This window comes from Cololabis saira, chromosome 1 (genome assembly GCF_033807715.1).
Source record: "Cololabis saira isolate AMF1-May2022 chromosome 1, fColSai1.1, whole genome shotgun sequence".
In the NCBI taxonomy this organism is placed as follows: domain Eukaryota; kingdom Metazoa; phylum Chordata; class Actinopteri; order Beloniformes; family Belonidae; genus Cololabis; species Cololabis saira.
The window spans coordinates 38359813-38376943 of NC_084587.1; the positions used below are offsets into that span (position 1 = coordinate 38359813).

Below are 17131 nucleotides of genomic sequence, written 5' to 3' on the forward strand. Positions count from 1 at the left end.
CTGCTATTTCAACATTTAGAGTCATCACCAGAAAAATAACACCAGAAAAATAACTTATTTGACAATTTTCACCGGTTTCAAGTCAATTTTCACTTGAAATAAGTAGAAAAATCTGCCAATGGGACAAGATTTATCTTCTCATTACAAGCAATAAAATCTTGTTCCACATGCAGATTTTTCTACTTATTTTAAGTGAAAATCTACTTGAAACAGGTGAAAATTGTCGTTTTTTCCAGTGATGAGTCTTGTTTTAAGTGTAATGAGATTTTTTTTACTAAAATGAGACATTTTAACTAGAAATAAGACAAATATTCTTGTTAAGATTTTGAGTTTTTGCAGTGATCCATTTTACTTATCCTGTGAAGGACAGAATCATATTGATAAGTTCAGAAAAGTGTTTTTTATTGTTGTGTTTTGATGTATTTGATGTAAGCCCAGTGGATATTTAAAGCTTACAGAAGGCTGCATTTAACTGCTGCTATATCATTCCTGCAGTATTTCTGCAGGTGTTTTGATCACTGCTATTATTTGTAATATATTATATTATTTGTAATCAGCACAAATTATCTGTCCCCATATGATAAAATCCACCATCCCCTCCTGATTTTTTTTTTACAACTCGAGTACTGGTGGTACTGACAAGTGAAATTTTGGGCTCTGGCCCATGGACTAATAAGACAGTCGGCCAGAAACGTTCGTCAGTGAGATTCTGGGACGGGTACAAAATTACAAATGCAATAGTTCCTTCACAACAGCAGTCGAGGGCGCAGTTAATACAAAAACAAGGCAACAAAACTGAAACGCCGCACAAACCCCGTCGGGGAGGTTTCGTCTTGGTGACGTCACTGCTCGACTCCGCCCTGGTGCGCGCTCCCTCCTTGTGCGCGCTCCCGTCCCCCCGCACTTGTTCGTCTGCAGGAGCCGTGCTGCCAGCGGAGCGTGGAGTAGTTTAGTTTCAGCGCAGACCGCCGGGTTCAAACCTTACGGCGGAGCACGGAGCCATGGAGGAGCCGGGAGGCGGCAGCGCCTACGGGGCTTCGCTGGCCGGAGGAGGCTTCGACCTCTACAGGTTCGCCCGGCAGCCGCAGACCATCGTGCGGCTGCTCAGCTGGGTGAGTCGCTGCAGCAGCTCCACTTTAAGTACTTTTAATACTTAATACTTTTCAACTGCAGCTCGAGACACAGGGGGATATTAAAACTGCGTTTGTGAAAAGCTCACCCGGAGAGGTAAATAGTGCGGCTTATTCATAAAGAGAGAGAGAACAAGAGTTATTTCACTTATTTGAGTTGGTTCTTCATGGCGAGTCTCCAGTGGCGTCATGTTTCTGCAGCTGCCGTGTGACAGACGCACAAACTGTCACTTGTACAATAAACAACTTATGATCTAGGTTGGGCTCGTCTAATTTCACCATATACAATTGATGTAGACTACTATATCAGTAGTTAAGTGTCAGATTGAAAGTATTTATTTATTTATTTCGTTTCGTGCATGGTGGTCAATCTACACACCCATGGCCGAAAAGGAGCAGGATGAAGACAAGTCTTATTTTACCTGCCCCTTATTAAATACCAAAACAAAAAGAACAGTCAATGTAACCAATATTTACAAAAATATACACTTAAATAGAACCAACCAAAGATATTAATAATACTGCTTAATTCCCAGTCTATTCATGATCATATAACTTAAATATTTTATCTTTATACATTTTTTTGAACCTAAGTGAATTTATGCATTCCTTTAAATCATTTTGTAGAGAGTTCCACAGTTTTACTCCCACAACCGATGTACACATCTGCTTAAGAGTGGTCCTTGCATGCTGATGTTTGAAATTATATTTCCTTCTACGTTCTATATCTTCTGGATTTGAAAAAACAAACAGCTGCCGTAGATTACTTGGTAATAATTTTCTTTTTGCCCTATGCATAACTAATAACGTCTGTAACTCAACTATTTCTTTAAATTTAATAAGTCCTGAATTAATAAATAATCTGTTGGTCTGTAATTTCCTTTATGAATGATCCTCACCGCTCTTTTCTGCTGGATAAACAATGGATGTACATTGCTAGTATATGTGTTGCCCCAGACTTCCACACAGTAATTGAAATAAGGTAAAATAAGTGAACAATATAAAATTTGCAATGCCTTATAATCTAAAGTTCATGAAAAACTTTAGACCCGAGAAGTATTGAAATCATGTTTGCATAAAGAGGCGCAAGGGAAAGTTGTGGTTGTTTTTGTACTCCGGCATCACCTGTTGCTAGGTAGATTTCAGGACACTCACCTGCACAGTCCAAGCTCCCTGTGGGGCAGTTTATGAAATGACATGTACAGTAGTGTGGGCCACCAGTAGGCGACTGTGAGCTCATACACTCAAAGATCGGACTGTTTCTTTGCCCTTGAACCTTTACTGGGTAAAACACTAAACAGCCACCATTAATGATTGTCATTGGCTTACAAAACATTCACATCAATCTAGAAAGTGAAACATATTCAGATGGCAGGTGGGGGCTGAGATCAGAATGTGCCCTGGCCTTGGTGGGAATGATGTTTACGCCGGTGTGTTTAGGAAACGGTGAGTGTGTGAGATGGATTATGTGTGTGTCACTGGTAAACAGGGACTCTATGCAACAGGTAAGGTGATACCTACCACCCCCTCGCTGACCCTTTCTGTTACTCCTCTTTAACGTGCCACTGATTTCCCCTTCAAACACATACGCACTTTCAGTGTAGCTACTCGCCTCCTCTCAAATTCCCTTTGGTTAGATCAGCGTGTATAGCTGGTGATTATTCATTTTACGAGACATCAGCTATAGTACGATGGTGGATTATTTTCCATATCATCATGCCATGGCTCCCTAGGCATGGGACGATATGAAAATTTCATATCACGATATTAGTGGACAAAAATATCACGATTACGATATTATCACGATATTAGCGTGTCGCTTATAAAATTCTTAAAATGCAAGGAAAAACACTAACCGTGGATCCACTGGTTCCTTCAGAACATTTATTCTCAAATCATTCTCAACACAGTGACACTTGAGGTAGAGAACAAATAGTGTACTGTAAATGTTATGCATTACAAAGTGTAAACTATAGTACCGGTACCGGTACTTATTTGAACTTTCTTTTTTTGTAAGAAAATACTTCCCTGAGAGTCGAAAGAAATAAGTGACAAATAGAAATAAAGTGACAAAGTAGAGCCAAATGCACACTGATTGTATTACTCTCTGAAACTTTAACAGTGGCTGGCTGCCTGCTACTTAGTACGGCTCTCTGGAAAAATAATAAAATAAAAGGCACTGCTCTGTAGTATACAAAACAAAAGCTGCATGGCCAACACAAAGATTGAGTGAAAATAAAGTGCCACAGTAGTCAAATGCACACGGATTGTACTACTCTCTGAAAAAATATTAAATAAATAATAAATAATATTAATAAAATACATGAAAAAAAATAACACTGGCTTCTACCTGGCTGGTAGCCTTGTGTGACCAAAAAAAAAAAAAAAAAAATCGGCGATAATTACAGTACCCCACGATAACGTTATCGCAGCCGTTTTTTATCGCGATATACGATAATATCGTATATCGCCCCATGCCTATGGCTCCCTCAGTGCATCTAGCTGCCCTTGGATGAAGGGAAAGTCCACATAAGGTCCATACTCAAACAACATATGCACATGTGGGAAATTTTTATTCTGTATTTACCGTATTTTCACTCTCTGTCCGGCCAATGACAGGAAACTCCCACCTGCTCTCCTGAAAGTCTTGTTTCTGTTTTGGTGTGGAACTCCCCGAGATTCACTTCTCATTTGCTTCAGTCTCAACATCATTTTCTGTCTGGTTAGTTTCACCAGCAGGATCGGGATCTCTCTCGCTTCCCACTCGCTGAACAGTCCCTCTCTGTCCTGCTCCCAGATCTCATTATGAGTGTTGTGAGGGAGCTGGTGGCATCTCTGGAATCACATGGCAGGCAGCTGCACTCCGAAGTGGGTCACATGGTGCAGGGGGTAACCAGAGTGGATAGCAGCCGGCCGCAACCAAGGAACCAGAGGAACCGATATTTAAAGGGCTTGTTTGTGATGTGATGTTTTATGATTATGTTGCCTGGCTAGTTTGCTACTAGGAAGAGGATACAGGTTCTTGTGACTTACTAAGAAGTTGCATAATTGACTGTAGTTTCTCAGCAGCAGACTGAGCTTCGTTTCGTTTGCTGCAGCTCCAGAGAAGCTTGTTCTGAACTGAATAGTGACAAAATAAAGGTTGACATTGCATTATTGCATCCCACGTGACCACTGTCCTGGTTTAATCTAATCAAATCAAATCAAATCAAATCAATTGTATAGCGCTTTTCATGCATAAAAATGCAACACAAAGTGCATTACATAAAACGATAAACAAACGTAGAACTTAATAATGCCCTGCCCCCGCCCCCCCCCCCCCCACACACACAGACACACACACACACACACACACACACACACACACACACACACACACACACAGTACTCGAGGGGGGATGAGGGGGGATGAGGGGGGATGGCATCCCCCCTGAAATAAAAATGGTCAAAATCATCCCCCCTGTAAAACTGCTATCCCTCCTTTCCACCCCTTATGTCATTTCATCAATGAATGTGGTTTTACTGCTATTTCAACATTTAGAGTCATCACCAGAAAAATAACACCAGAAAAATAACTTATTTGACAATTTTCACCTGTTTCAAGTAAATTTTCACTTGAAATAAGTAGAAAAATCTGCCAGTGGGACAAGATTTATCTTCTTATTACAAGCAAAAAAAAAACAAGGCAGATTTTTCTACTTATTTCAAGTGAAAATCTACTTGAAACTTGTTTTTTTTTTTCCAGTGATGAGTCTTTTTTTAAGTGTAATAAGATTTTTTACTAAAATGAGACATTTTAACTAGAAATATGACAAATATTCTTGTTAAGATTTTGAGTTTTTGCAGTGATCCATTTTACTTATCCTGTGAAGGACAGAGTCATATCGATAAGTTCAGAAAAGTGTTTTTTATTGTTGTGTTTTGATGTATTTGATGTAAGCCCAGTGGATATTTAAAGCTTATAGAAGGCTGCATTTAACTGCTGCTATGTCATTCCTGCAGTATTTCTGCAGGTGTTTTGGTCACTGCTATTATTTGTAATATATTATATTATTTGTAATCAGCACAAATTATCTGTCCCCATATGATAAAATCCACCATCCCCCCTGATTTTTTTTTTTACAACTCGAGTACTGCACACACACACACACGCATAGACAGACACACAATCACACACACTACAATTCACCCAAGTTATACACACAGACACACACGCATCTATATGAATATGGGTGTAGATATGGCTGAGCTCTGAGGATCAGGTGAGGAAACGGTATCAGGGAGCCGTCCACGCCAGGAGGTCCCATAGCCCGCAGCTACAGGGGGGGGGGGCCTCCACAGAGAACATCCCGGCCCGGACGGATAGAGGAGTCACCACCACAGCGGTAAAGCCCTGGTAAGCCTGGTAGCCCTGGTTTCCACAACCATCCAGAACCACCCCCAGGACGACACCCCTGCAGGCCAGAGTCACTCCCAGCATGGAGGCTCCCCATGATGGAAGTTCTGCGTCAAAGTAGACAACATTTAAGACAAATTCCTCACGACACACTCACACTGTTAAAACTGATCCTTTAATTCTGCAAGTAGATCTCCTCACAGTGCTCTCATGAGCTGAAACCAGTGACGAACCGGAGGGTAAATTAGTCAAAATGTTTCTTTGCTTTGAAATGGATCGACAGTGATGAAAAGCAAGTCAAGTGTTGTTAATGGGTAAACTTGAAAAGCCTTGCGTTGCCACTGAAGGCCTAAAAGCATTGTTCCTGTTCTTTTCCTGAATTGCCGTCTTTTCTCTTTTTCATCGTAGATGTGTGCCATCGTGGTGTTTTCCTGTATCACAGCAGAGGGGTATATCAACTCCATGTCCAGTCCTGAGACAATGTGCATCTTCAACCAGAATGACTCTGCATGTCACTATGCGGTTGGCATTGGGGTAATAGCCTTTCTGGCCTGCGTGGCCTTCCTCGTGTTGGACGTCTACGTGCCGTTTATGAGCAACGCTCAGGAAAGAAAGTACGCTGTCATGGCTGACCTGGGATTCTCAGGTGAGCAGCACCTTTTCTTCTTTATAGGATCTTTACCATTGCACCAATAAGTTGCTTTTAAATTAACATGTTCATCGTGGCAAGCTCATAGAAAAAGATATCCAGAGTCAGCTATGTCTCCTATGTTATTTGGTGCTATCGTTTTTATGAAATGGCATGTAGCTTTAATGTTTTGGTTCACGCTCCCTGCTGTCGTCAACTTCATCTTCAGTCCTGCACCTGTTGACAGTGAGCTAAGAAAACTATGGCAGCCTTTAAAAGGGTCTCATTGTGACATTTAAAACTCCCCAAAAGAGTTGAAAGAAAGTGGGAAAATATATTATTAATATTAATATTTCACTGACCCTTTTGTGTTTGGTAACTGGGGATACCAACTGCTCTGGAAGATAAATTCTGTCTTTTCTTGCTTTTTTCCCTGATCAATAGTCCAGGCTCCCCTTTGTCTTGTTTTTAATTTTTCAACACTTATATGTGGCCTTCTTAGCCTTATCTAAGTTTTAACAGGTGCTTTGCATCCCAGTTCATCCAATCACACACAACTACACAGCCCTGTTAATGTTTTGAATACATATGTACGCTGTATACATTAAATAGGGGTTTCTTTCTACGTTCACGCCCTGACGCTAGTGCTGTCTGGATGTGCTGAATGTTTTCAGACGTGACTGGTCTGGACTGCTGGCAGGCCACTTTAGCAACTGGACTTCTTTATTAAGGAGCCAGTGTGTTGTGCTGAATCTGGTCTGGCATTGTCCTTCTGAAACAAGCAAGGGCTCCTCTGAAAAAGAAGGCACTTGGATTATATGTTTTGTATGTTGCTTCAAACCCAGTGTAAAGCTTTGTGATAACTCCTACACCATGAGCAGAATTACACAGCCATACATCTCTGATGGTGTTAGCTGGACACCGTGAAGTCAGATGCTCCTGCTCTTGAGCTGGCCGTCATGCTGCTGTCTGTATTTTTTTTCTAAAAAATTTTCTTTTTCTATAAAAGGTCAATTGAGTAAGTTAGGTTCAGGGCAGAGCATCCAGGATTGGCTATGGAGACTATATTTGTTCTGATTTTATGGTCACATTAGTGTTTGTCCAGAAAAGTGATTCTATGTATGTATGTATGTATGTATATGTATGTGTATATATATATATATATATATATATATATACACATACATATACATATACAATTTTCAGACCCTCCAGGAGTGATCTTTCTGAAGTAACAGAGGTCAGAAGTCAGAATACATGTTGATTACCTGCAGACACTGATTTCACAAGTTCAGTGTAATCTGATTGAATTGATCTTTGACAGTATCTGTTTTTGATTTTGGCTGTGCTTGTACGTAAAATGTTAGTTCACATGTGCAGCTCACAGTCAGACTGCTGTTCTGCAGCGTAAACACAGGTACTGTACTACTACTACTACTACCACTACTGTCACGTAGCAGACGCTTTTATCCAAAGCGACTTACCTCTAAGAGAACAACACTAGCAGGACGTCACATAGGAGGTTCATCCGTCAGGCTGGTGAAGGAAAGGCAGGTGTGGCGGTTGCAGGACTGCTTTTGTGAAGAAATTAATTTATGTACACAGAAACTAATAGCAACAGATTATATTGATACAATCTCTATTGTCTGTTTTGAAATCTTGTTTAAAAAATACCGATATAGTGGTGCTCCACCCCGTTAAGGAAATTTGGAGCACTGACATTGTGATGGCACAGACCTCTGCCTGTTTCCCCTCACATAATGTTTTATTGTTGCACGCAGTAGATGATGACTGTGGAGCAGAGGGGGGGGGGGCATGATCATGCAGATTCAGATGAAAAAAAACCCACTCATCAACTGTGCACAACAAGGTTCACAAGCAGCCATTCTTCAAGTAAACAAAGAAGTGGTAGTTTAAGGGAGAAAGAAAAAGACAAACGGCATTTATTTGAGTAGATGGTGACGAGGGAGCCTTTTCCATTCTGTCGTTTCTGTGCTGATGTTGGAAACCTTCCCTACTACAGTTTTCAGCTTGATTATTATGATTATCCTGCATGCAGTGAGGAAAGGGGGATCATTTGTGCATCTGTCCATTTCTATATTTTCCAGGGGTGTGGACCTTCCTGTGGTTTGTGTGTTTTTGCACGTTGTCCAGTCAGTGGGCTCGCACTCATGATGTCCAGGGCATCCCTGAGGACGCTGCACGGGCCACCATCGCCTTCTCATTCTTCTCTATCGCCACATGGGTGAGCATGATTGCTGTTGTCTTGTTTTCATTGAATTGCCTGAGATTTCATCTCCCTGTGGCACCGGGTTTTTACACTGAGTGAGAGCCGATAAGATTATTGTTGACCAGTAAGACATTTCTGATTGTTGGAGGATATTCATAATGAAGTTAAAGAAATACTATACTATATTACCTTTGAACACACACTATGGAGGTTTATACAGATTTTATAAAGCAATATTTTTCTTTTATGAAAAAAATCATTTGAAATGTTTTTTTAATGCTAATAGTCAGATTTAATTATCGAGAACATTATGTTTCTTATTTTACCTTAATATAAGTACTTTGTCTGGGGTTATTTGCAGGCCAGGATCCTGTGATTTCCTCTGTTCTGCAACTCATCTCTTCTGTACTTTTATGATCTCTGCATTTCCTAAACAAATGAGCTTTCTGGAATTGCTGGTGGGCAGGTGACAGCAACAATAAATATGTTAATATGACTCAGTGGCCTGTGCCTTTTTATATATTTTGTGGAAATGCAGTACGTTTCAGTCTTCTTATCCAAGTTTCTGTTTGAAAAATCCCTGTCAGACATTTGCATGGTGATGCAGGTGATTGTAGAAACGGTGACCCAACATGGATGAAACCTGTATGGTGCATCTGAACCCTTAAAAAACATTAGTTAGAATGATTAAAGGCCTTTTAGTTATACACATGAGACAAGAACATTGTACTTATTCATGTAACATCAAAAATGTCAATCATCAAAGATCTTTGAGATGCAGATGTTTATTAATCTTTGCTCTCACTATCTGGTGTAATCTCCTTGTGTAGACTTAATGAAGTTTTTCACATCTAGGGATTAAAGCCCACTCCACAGTTTTAACAGTCATTATTGTCTTGGTATAGCTGCTGCTGCTCTTGAGATTAAGTTCATGGATAGATTTTGTGATATTTCCTTTCAAAATACGCTGATCTATGTTACAGTTTATGGTTCCATCAATGGCATTGACCCGCTTTTGCAGCTAGCCTCTATTGGTCGGTTGAGGAATTGCAACGAATATTAGCTCCATGTGAGCCTCAATCCAGAAGTTAGATGGTTATTGGGGCTTGATCTGTCCTGGAAATGTTTATAGCAGCCTTCTTGCTTATTCTTGTGATCTGTAGTGAACTGCAGATGGGCCACTGTGTTGCTCTTCGAGAGCACTAGCTTTCCTCAGGCAACCTTGGGATTTACGCCATCGTTTAGTGCTCTCCTGATAAAGGACTCATGAACATTTACATGATCTTCATATTAGAAAGAGAAACCTTTGGTTTTAGAAGTTTTTATGTTCTGACTTTCTACATCATAAACGGAGTATTGAGATGGGCTGTGTAACATTTTTAGGTGGTTCTATAACTTCCTTTTCTAATGACAAAGAAATCTCAACATTTTCTCAAAACTCTCCCTTAAACTTGACACACTTCCTCAGAAAGCTGATGCGAAACGCGACAGATTCCTGTTTTTTTTAAAAAAGAGAACAGTGATTACTGACAGTTGAAAAGCATGTTAATTGTTAAACATTTTAAATTCAACTTCAACTAAATAATTGTACAAAATGAGCTTTTGATTCTGAAAAACATGTGTGTATGTATATATGTATATATGTATGTATGTATGTATGTATGTATGTACAGAACAGACCAAAAGTTTGGACACATTTCCCCATTTGTTTGAATGAGAAGGTGTGTCCAAACTTTTGGTCTGTACATATATATATATATATATATATATATATATATATATATATATATATATATATATATATATATATATATATATATATATATATTTTTTTTTTTTTATCTCCTTTCAGGATCTATGATATATGGTGGTAACGTGGTATTTTTATTTTATTTGGTTTACATTTATGTACAAATGCATACATTTCTAAAGGGAATAAAAACTGTCAACAAAACTGTGGCAAGGATTTTGCCACATGAACATTACATGTTCAGGTCGGGTGTATATAGGAATCAAACCTTGATCCACATCTTTGCTGGATCTGGAGAGACTCATCAGGTTTAAATACCTGAAGGACTTCAGAAAGATGATTTTGGCCAAACGACTGGCTGGTGTTGTTCCTGAAAGGACAGCGCTGGCGAGCGCCAGCTTACAAGAACATGTTACTGCCAGACATCCCAGGCTCAGAGTTCTGGGAGTTCTAGTCAGGTGGAGCGGTCAGAACAGCACTGCATGACCAATTGCATATTTAAAGGGGACCTATTATGGCATCTAATACCTATTTTAAACAGGCCTTAGATGTCTTAAAAACAAGCTTTTGATTGTTTTTGCTAAATAAATTAGAAATTCAGCCTCTGAGCCATGTCTTTATCTTCCCATTCTCTAACCTCATTATCTATGAGGGATTCTGAGTGGGCGGGGCTATGATGATGAGGCACTGTGCTGATTGGCTGCCTGACACGATGACGTGATACACCGCTACGAAAAAATGGCAGAAGCTCCGGCTGGTAGAGTTAGTTGTGGGTGTGGTTTCACGCATCGGAGGCCAACCTATGTAAATCACTCCCGTCATTACGTAACGACAGGAGCAGAATCTTATTGGCTCGTAGAAGCCACATCACACTGGACGGCTCATCCGGGCGGCTGTACACTGCAGAATTTAGTTGCTTTCCTCCTTCTCTGAGTTGGCAGGCTGAGGGGAGACCACTTTATATATGTTAAAGCAAGAGAAAACCTGTTTTTCATAATGGGTCCCCTTTAACATAAGTGGTTGGTATTTTTCAGAACTTTTGAATTGTTGAATCTGTGGAGTTAAGATGGTTTGATTCTTGCTGTTCCGCTGACCTCCATGCTTTTCTCTCTCTGTGCAGGGGATCCTGACCTACTTTGCCTTCGGCCGTTTCCGGCGTGGTGTCGATGATGTCAACATCCCCAACTACAGGGAGCCAGCACCAGATCACCACAGCGCCTACCCTCCAACATACCCGCCCACCTCCTACAACCCCACTACTTACACACCAACAACTTACACAGCCTACCCCAGCAACGCCCCCGACGTGCAACAGCAGCTTCCTTTCAGCTCAAATCTGCTGCCGCAGGGAGACGCCGGCTACCAGCCGCCCAAGTACTGAGGCCGGGCGGTGCTCCGGGTCATCTGCAGGGAGGACTGACTGTGGTTGTGCTGTACAGAAACAGAGCTATATCATATTGATGTGCTTTCAAATTTGATTGAAAACACTTTTCAAAAGTGTTTTGAGGACCCGAGCCACGATACTACAAGTTAGACTGGAGGGACACCGCTGTCTACGTCGAAAGGTCTGTGAGCAGACCTTAAGATATCAGTGGAGTTTTGAGTTTAAGATTGAGTAATCTAACCTTAGGCCTGTGTGTAAACAACTTTTACCTCATATGGGCTGATCCTGCAGGGAAAAGGTAGAATTGGAGAGCTTGCATATTACGCAGGACAACAGCAACCAGAGGAAGAGCCCAACATGCTAAAGTATTTGTCTTTGCTCGGCTAAACCCTGAGGCTGTCAACTGTGTACCACTCACTGGCGTTTTTTCTTTTCCTTTTTTTAAGTGAATGCTTCTTTTTCAAATAATTTTATTGATGCAAGTTGATTTAGCAAATGGGAGCTGACTATTGTGGGTAAAGATTACTTATCATATAAAGCCAAATGTCCTTCTCTGATTTATTTGTGATGTGTGGGATCTGTAACATTTTAAAGTTTGAAAAGGTTTTCTGGGTTAGGAAATCTTCATTCTGAAGTCAAACATGTTTCCTTTGTCATCTGAATTTAGCAAAGGATTATGAATTTAGCTAAATCTGAGCATAGAAAATGTAAGACTTGTGTTGGTAAAAACGGTTTACATGTGCAAAACTTGAAAGGTGTTTACCGCCTTTGACCTTTAAACTCTGTGCTAATTTACAGATAAGCAAGTGGGTAGAGTTTCTTGAGATATAACCACTTACTAAATAGGTTTATCTGTTGAGCATGACCTAAGACATGCATGTCATTTATCAGCTAGCAGCATTTCTTTCCCTCAAGCTTTCTCTCAGGTGTGATGAGTATTTGCCGTTTACAGGCCTCTCAGTTTAAACTGTTAACATAAAACTCAATGTTCACCTTAAATTAGCTTTGCCTTATTTCAATCCTTGAATTATCTGTAAGAAAAGGTTTGTATTTAATATACATGTTTGCAGTAATTGGACATTGATTAAACTTGAAAGAAAAAAGAAGCAAAAAGCAGGACAAACCCTACTGTTGGTTTATTTTCTCCCTCAGATGGAGGACTAACTTTAGAGGCCTTATCAACACAAGAGAAAAAATGTACGATTGATTTTTCACGTTTTATTTAGGTTGAATATCTGTTTATTACGACTGACCTGTTTTCATTGTTCACTTTGAAAAAGAGAAATCCACCTTTAATAGAAAAGTTCATCCGCAGACCATCATACTGGCTTTCAATAGGGGTAAAACTTTGCTCCCCTGTACATTTAATGCAAAAAAAACAATCTGTTCAGTTGTACATTTCAACAAGATAAAAAATGTTCAGACTAGACTACAATGATCTGCATAAAGTCTATAAAAACTTTGCTTGACAGTTTTTTCTATCGTGTTAAAGTAGGTTAACACTGAGCAGCAGTTAAAGGTTTGTTTTATTGCCACAACTGCATTTCACTTTGTGTATAAATAAAATGATTCATGGGACGGCCCATTATTTTGGGAAACGTGGTTCATGTATGTTATAGAGAACGTTCCCATTTAACACCGCCGGGTAACCGCAGTCATAAGTTAGTTATTTTTGGACCTTTAGTTAATGTAGAGGCATTGGATTACACATTAGTTGGTGCAGAGGTAAAAACAGACATAAAAATGATTGACCTTTTTCTCCTGCAACACCACGCACAACCACACACACACACACACAATAAGTGCTCTCAAGTATCTTTCAAGTAAAATTACATATAAAAAAAAAAAAAAGATTGAGCCAATTAAACTGAATGATTCACCAGACACACCCATCCATTCACCAAGCTGCTACTCGTGTAAAATCACTACGTATTGCTCCCTCACACACAAACGCTAGATAATTGTTTCTCAAACAACCGTAGAAAGTCTCATTTTCATCTTCATAGGTGGAGAGGGGAGTACAGTTTCCGGGGCAAACTGGGGGGAACAAGTTTTCCTGCCATGTTTTGTGGAGTCTCGTGCTTGAAGGGAGAGCGGTTCTCCTTGCTCTCTACGATCAGACCTCCGTAACACTTTCTACACACGGCCTGGTATTTGTCAGCTCCTCCGATCACTTCGACCTGTGATGCAGACACAAGAGGTGAAACTTCAAAACAGGTTGAATAACAAAGTTTCCTTTCTCAGAAATGCCTAACATTTAACATTTCGTATCATCTTCGACACGAAAAGTGGATGAATTGGTAAACGAGCTAAACCGGGATTAAAAGTTACCAAAAATTTAAGATGTATCAGACTTTACAGTCTGGGCCACGCAACCACTGTTGTCCAATAAAGTTCAGTTTGACCAGCAAATCCACATAAAAGTACAGCTGGCTTTTATGCAAACCTTGTTTGGCGTTTGTATGAAAACATTTAAATCACAGTTCTGCGTTTTTTCTCCTGGCTGACTCACCAGCCTATGAAAATATCTTAGGTTTCCTCACCTCCTTCTCTGCTCCGATCCTCTTGGTGTAGGCAGCTTCTTTGTAACATTGCATGCAGACGGCATGAAGCTTCACGACGCTTTCTGCCAGGGGGACGAGGCTCAGGATGTTTCCAAATGCCTACATGAATGCACAGAACAGAAAACATTCACCGAATTAATGATGGTGCGACTCCATTACAATGGCCACTATGGCTGGATAATGAACACATTGAACTGTGGGTGTAGCACTCCTCTTGTGGTTTGTTCATGTTTTTACGTTAAAAATGCATTCTCTGTCCGGGGCTTTTATTAAATTTGTCCTCACAGTTCTACTTTGTGTGGTAGTAAATCACTCAGCGTGTCTCTCGTTGACATGAGGCTCACCTTCCTCTGGAAGGTTGCATCCAAGGCTGCTACGATGACCGTCTTCCCTAGATTGGCCATTTCCTCACAGAAGTCCACTGTGTCTGAGAACTACAAAACAAACAGAATGGCAGATTAATAAATCATGAATTCTGTCACATGTAAACAAGTCTTGATTGTTGACAAAGTAACAAACAATCCTAATGAGTCAACAGAGGACATCCTCTAAAGAGTAAATGTCACAATATACTCAGAAACGTACAAACTGTCCTTCGTCAATCCCAATGACGCAGGCCTGCAGAGCCAGGGGCCGGACATCCTGCAGGTTGTTAGCTGGTACAGCTTCCATGGTGTTTCTGAGCAGCAAAGATGACAAAAATCACAAAAAGACAAGATACATTTCATCGTTTCACTTCCTGACTTGGAAAGTTCTCAAAATGCATAATGATAAAAACTTTCCGCTCTGTTTAAAGTCCACTGTAGTCATGATAGTGTCTCAACGCAGCAGAGAAAGTCTCCACTAGAGGTCAGCTTGTGCTCAGACTCAGACTTTGATTGATTGCACAAGTTAACCTTCATTACTGAGCAGGATTGCAGTCTCCACAACACGAGGTTACTTCAGTCGACCGGTCCGAGCACATAACTGTGGCTTACTTGTCGTGCGTGGCCATGCCTTTCTCGGAGTAACGAGTGTCTTTGGCGTATTTGATCACCAGGCATTTGTACTGGGCTATCTGGAAACGGCGCACTCGTCTCATCAGCTCAGTACTGCAAAGCACATAACAACTTAGTTAACAGCAGTTTGTTAGTATGTATGATACATGATTAATACTACACTCTGTAACCGCGGTTGAATTGGTTTGATATTGGATATTCGACATTCAACACCCATAAAACTTGTGATACATACCACTCCACTCCAAATCCACTTGTGATGTGTTCATGGTCATCTAGACCAGTGGTTCCCAAACTGTGTGCCTTGAGGCAAGTCCAAGTGTGCCGTGGGATTTTGTGACAACCATAGCCTACTGCAATATAGTATACAACTAGACAAAAATAATTATTTTAATTTACTATATACTACTTTGAATGCACTCATTCCATAATACAGAGGCAAACTCTTTATCTAAAAACTATTTTAAAAAATCCTCCTGAAATGGGTGTGTTTGATGAAGCCCAATTTGATAAAGTTTAAATATTTTTGTGAAGTATTTTGTTAATAAATATTTAATGAGTAGAATAGTTGTCTTTGTCATATCTTATTTGGCATTAGTAAATAATAAACTTAACAGATAAACAGATGATATTAGTGATAACACGTGTTATAAGGCTATTTTGCACAATAGGTGTGCCTTGAAATTTTTATTTGTCCTTTGGTGTGCCTTGGGCACATAAAGTTTGGGAACCACTGATCTAGACTATATATATATCACAAAACAGTAATTATTAAAAAAATCATATAATAAAAAAAAAAAAAAAAAAAAAAATCATATATATATATATATATATATATATGGGCTGATTTAATGTGGTTTAATGAATTAAACACCCATAAAACAATCGGTGTTATGTATCACAAGTTTTATGGGTGTTGAATTCATTAAACCTCATTAAATCAGCCCATAATATGATTTTATAATAATTACTCTCTTGTGATATATAGTCTAGTCATGAAGACATCACAAGCAATATGACCAAAATTAGTGGTATGTATCACAAGTGTTATGGGTGTTGAATATCAAACCAATTCAACCGCGGTCACTCTGTATACTTGGAAGTTACAACACTGGACATGTCATAGCCAAAAATGCTGCAACATTACAAAAACATACAGCAAATACTAACACAAAAAAGAACAATAAGTGCTAAAATCGCACATAACTCTGTCAAAAATTGTATTCTGATGCTTAAAAAGGTGTGCTGTATCCAAACATGATTGTTTAATGGTGGCAGGCTAAACAAAGAGGAATTGGCGGGATGTGTGGGCGGCAGTGATCCAACATAACTCAAACCTTGAATGACTCTAGTCAGTTTCGTCCACTAAAATATGCTGCTTGTAAACTTACAGTTAATAACTCACCTTTTGCCTGAAAACATCGGTCCAAAAATGACCTGCAAACAGCAAAGAAACGGAGTTAGTCTCAGCTGAGCAGTCCCAAAGCTCATGACAGCAAGATGACTTTCCCTTCATGTTAAATATCCAACCGTAGAGAAGTATATTCCGTGTTTATTAAGTGTTCAATGTTGCACTTACCTGGATTTGTCCCCGGCCTTTCATCGGTGAATTAGGAAGAACTCTTGGAAAATCCACACAATCCATTTTGGCGGAGAGATAAATGTGTACAGTCTACAATATCTACAGTTTAAATAAAAAGAGGAAATAAATACAAATGTCTGCGTATTATTGCAAAGTTTGCTGAAACATTACATTTGCAACGCAAACCTAATACTTCAGCTTTGATAATCTAGCTGCAGAGGATCACAACAGTTGAATGGTTGAATGTGGCGCTCAGACAACTTTACGTCTCAATCAAAACTCTCCACCAATGAGCGCAGTGTCACGTGACGTTGATGACCAATCATGATAGGGCGATAGAGTCACGTGACACCGCGATGGCGGGAACCAGCAGGAGGCGCCACTGAGCCCCCGTCTAATGCCGCGTTCCATTTACCTCGGAAATCGGAACTGGAAACTGGGAATAGCAGCCATCTTGGAATGGTAACTC

At 39.9% G+C, this 17131-nt stretch overlaps 2 protein-coding genes across 2 annotated transcripts; one reads left to right on the forward strand and one right to left on the reverse strand.

The window, feature by feature from the left end:
* Positions 1-894: 894 nt before the first annotated feature.
* On the forward strand, positions 895-13101 carry syngr2b (synaptogyrin 2b). The gene is made up of 4 exons (XM_061722561.1): positions 895-1112; positions 5935-6172; positions 8263-8399; positions 11255-13101. The coding sequence occupies exons 1-4, from the start codon at positions 1002-1004 to the stop codon at positions 11513-11515; spliced, it is 747 nt and encodes a 248-aa protein (XP_061578545.1). The 5' UTR covers positions 895-1001; the 3' UTR covers positions 11516-13101.
* On the reverse strand, positions 12781-16906 carry tk1 (thymidine kinase 1, soluble). The gene is made up of 7 exons (XM_061722573.1): positions 16660-16906; positions 16486-16517; positions 15060-15173; positions 14668-14761; positions 14427-14516; positions 14062-14181; positions 12781-13698 (listed from the first exon to the last, which is right to left on the reverse strand). Exons 1-7 carry the CDS (start codon positions 16723-16725, stop codon positions 13519-13521), a joined length of 696 nt encoding a protein of 231 aa, XP_061578557.1. The 5' UTR covers positions 16726-16906; the 3' UTR covers positions 12781-13518.
* Positions 16907-17131: the final 225 nt, after the last annotated feature.

Bases quoted from the DNA above. Each gene is read 5' to 3' on its own strand.
- syngr2b (XM_061722561.1), top strand. From the start codon at position 1,002: ATGGAGGAGCCGGGAGGCGGCAGCGCCTACGGGGCTTCGCTGGCCGGA. The intron at 1,113-5,934 runs GTGAGTCGCTGC...TTTTCATCGTAG, and splicing joins TCGTGCGGCTGCTCAGCTGG to ATGTGTGCCATCGTGGTGTT. The intron at 8,400-11,254 runs GTGAGCATGATT...CTCTCTGTGCAG, and splicing joins TCTTCTCTATCGCCACATGG to GGGATCCTGACCTACTTTGC.
- tk1 (XM_061722573.1), bottom strand. From the start codon at position 16,725: ATGGATTGTGTGGATTTTCCAAGAGTTCTTCCTAATTCACCGATGAAA. The intron at 16,518-16,659 runs GTAAGTGCAACA...TGCTGTTTGCAG, and splicing joins AAGGCCGGGGACAAATCCAG to GTCATTTTTGGACCGATGTT. The intron at 14,517-14,667 runs GTACGTTTCTGA...TTTGTTTTGTAG, and splicing joins GGATTGACGAAGGACAGTTT to TTCTCAGACACAGTGGACTT.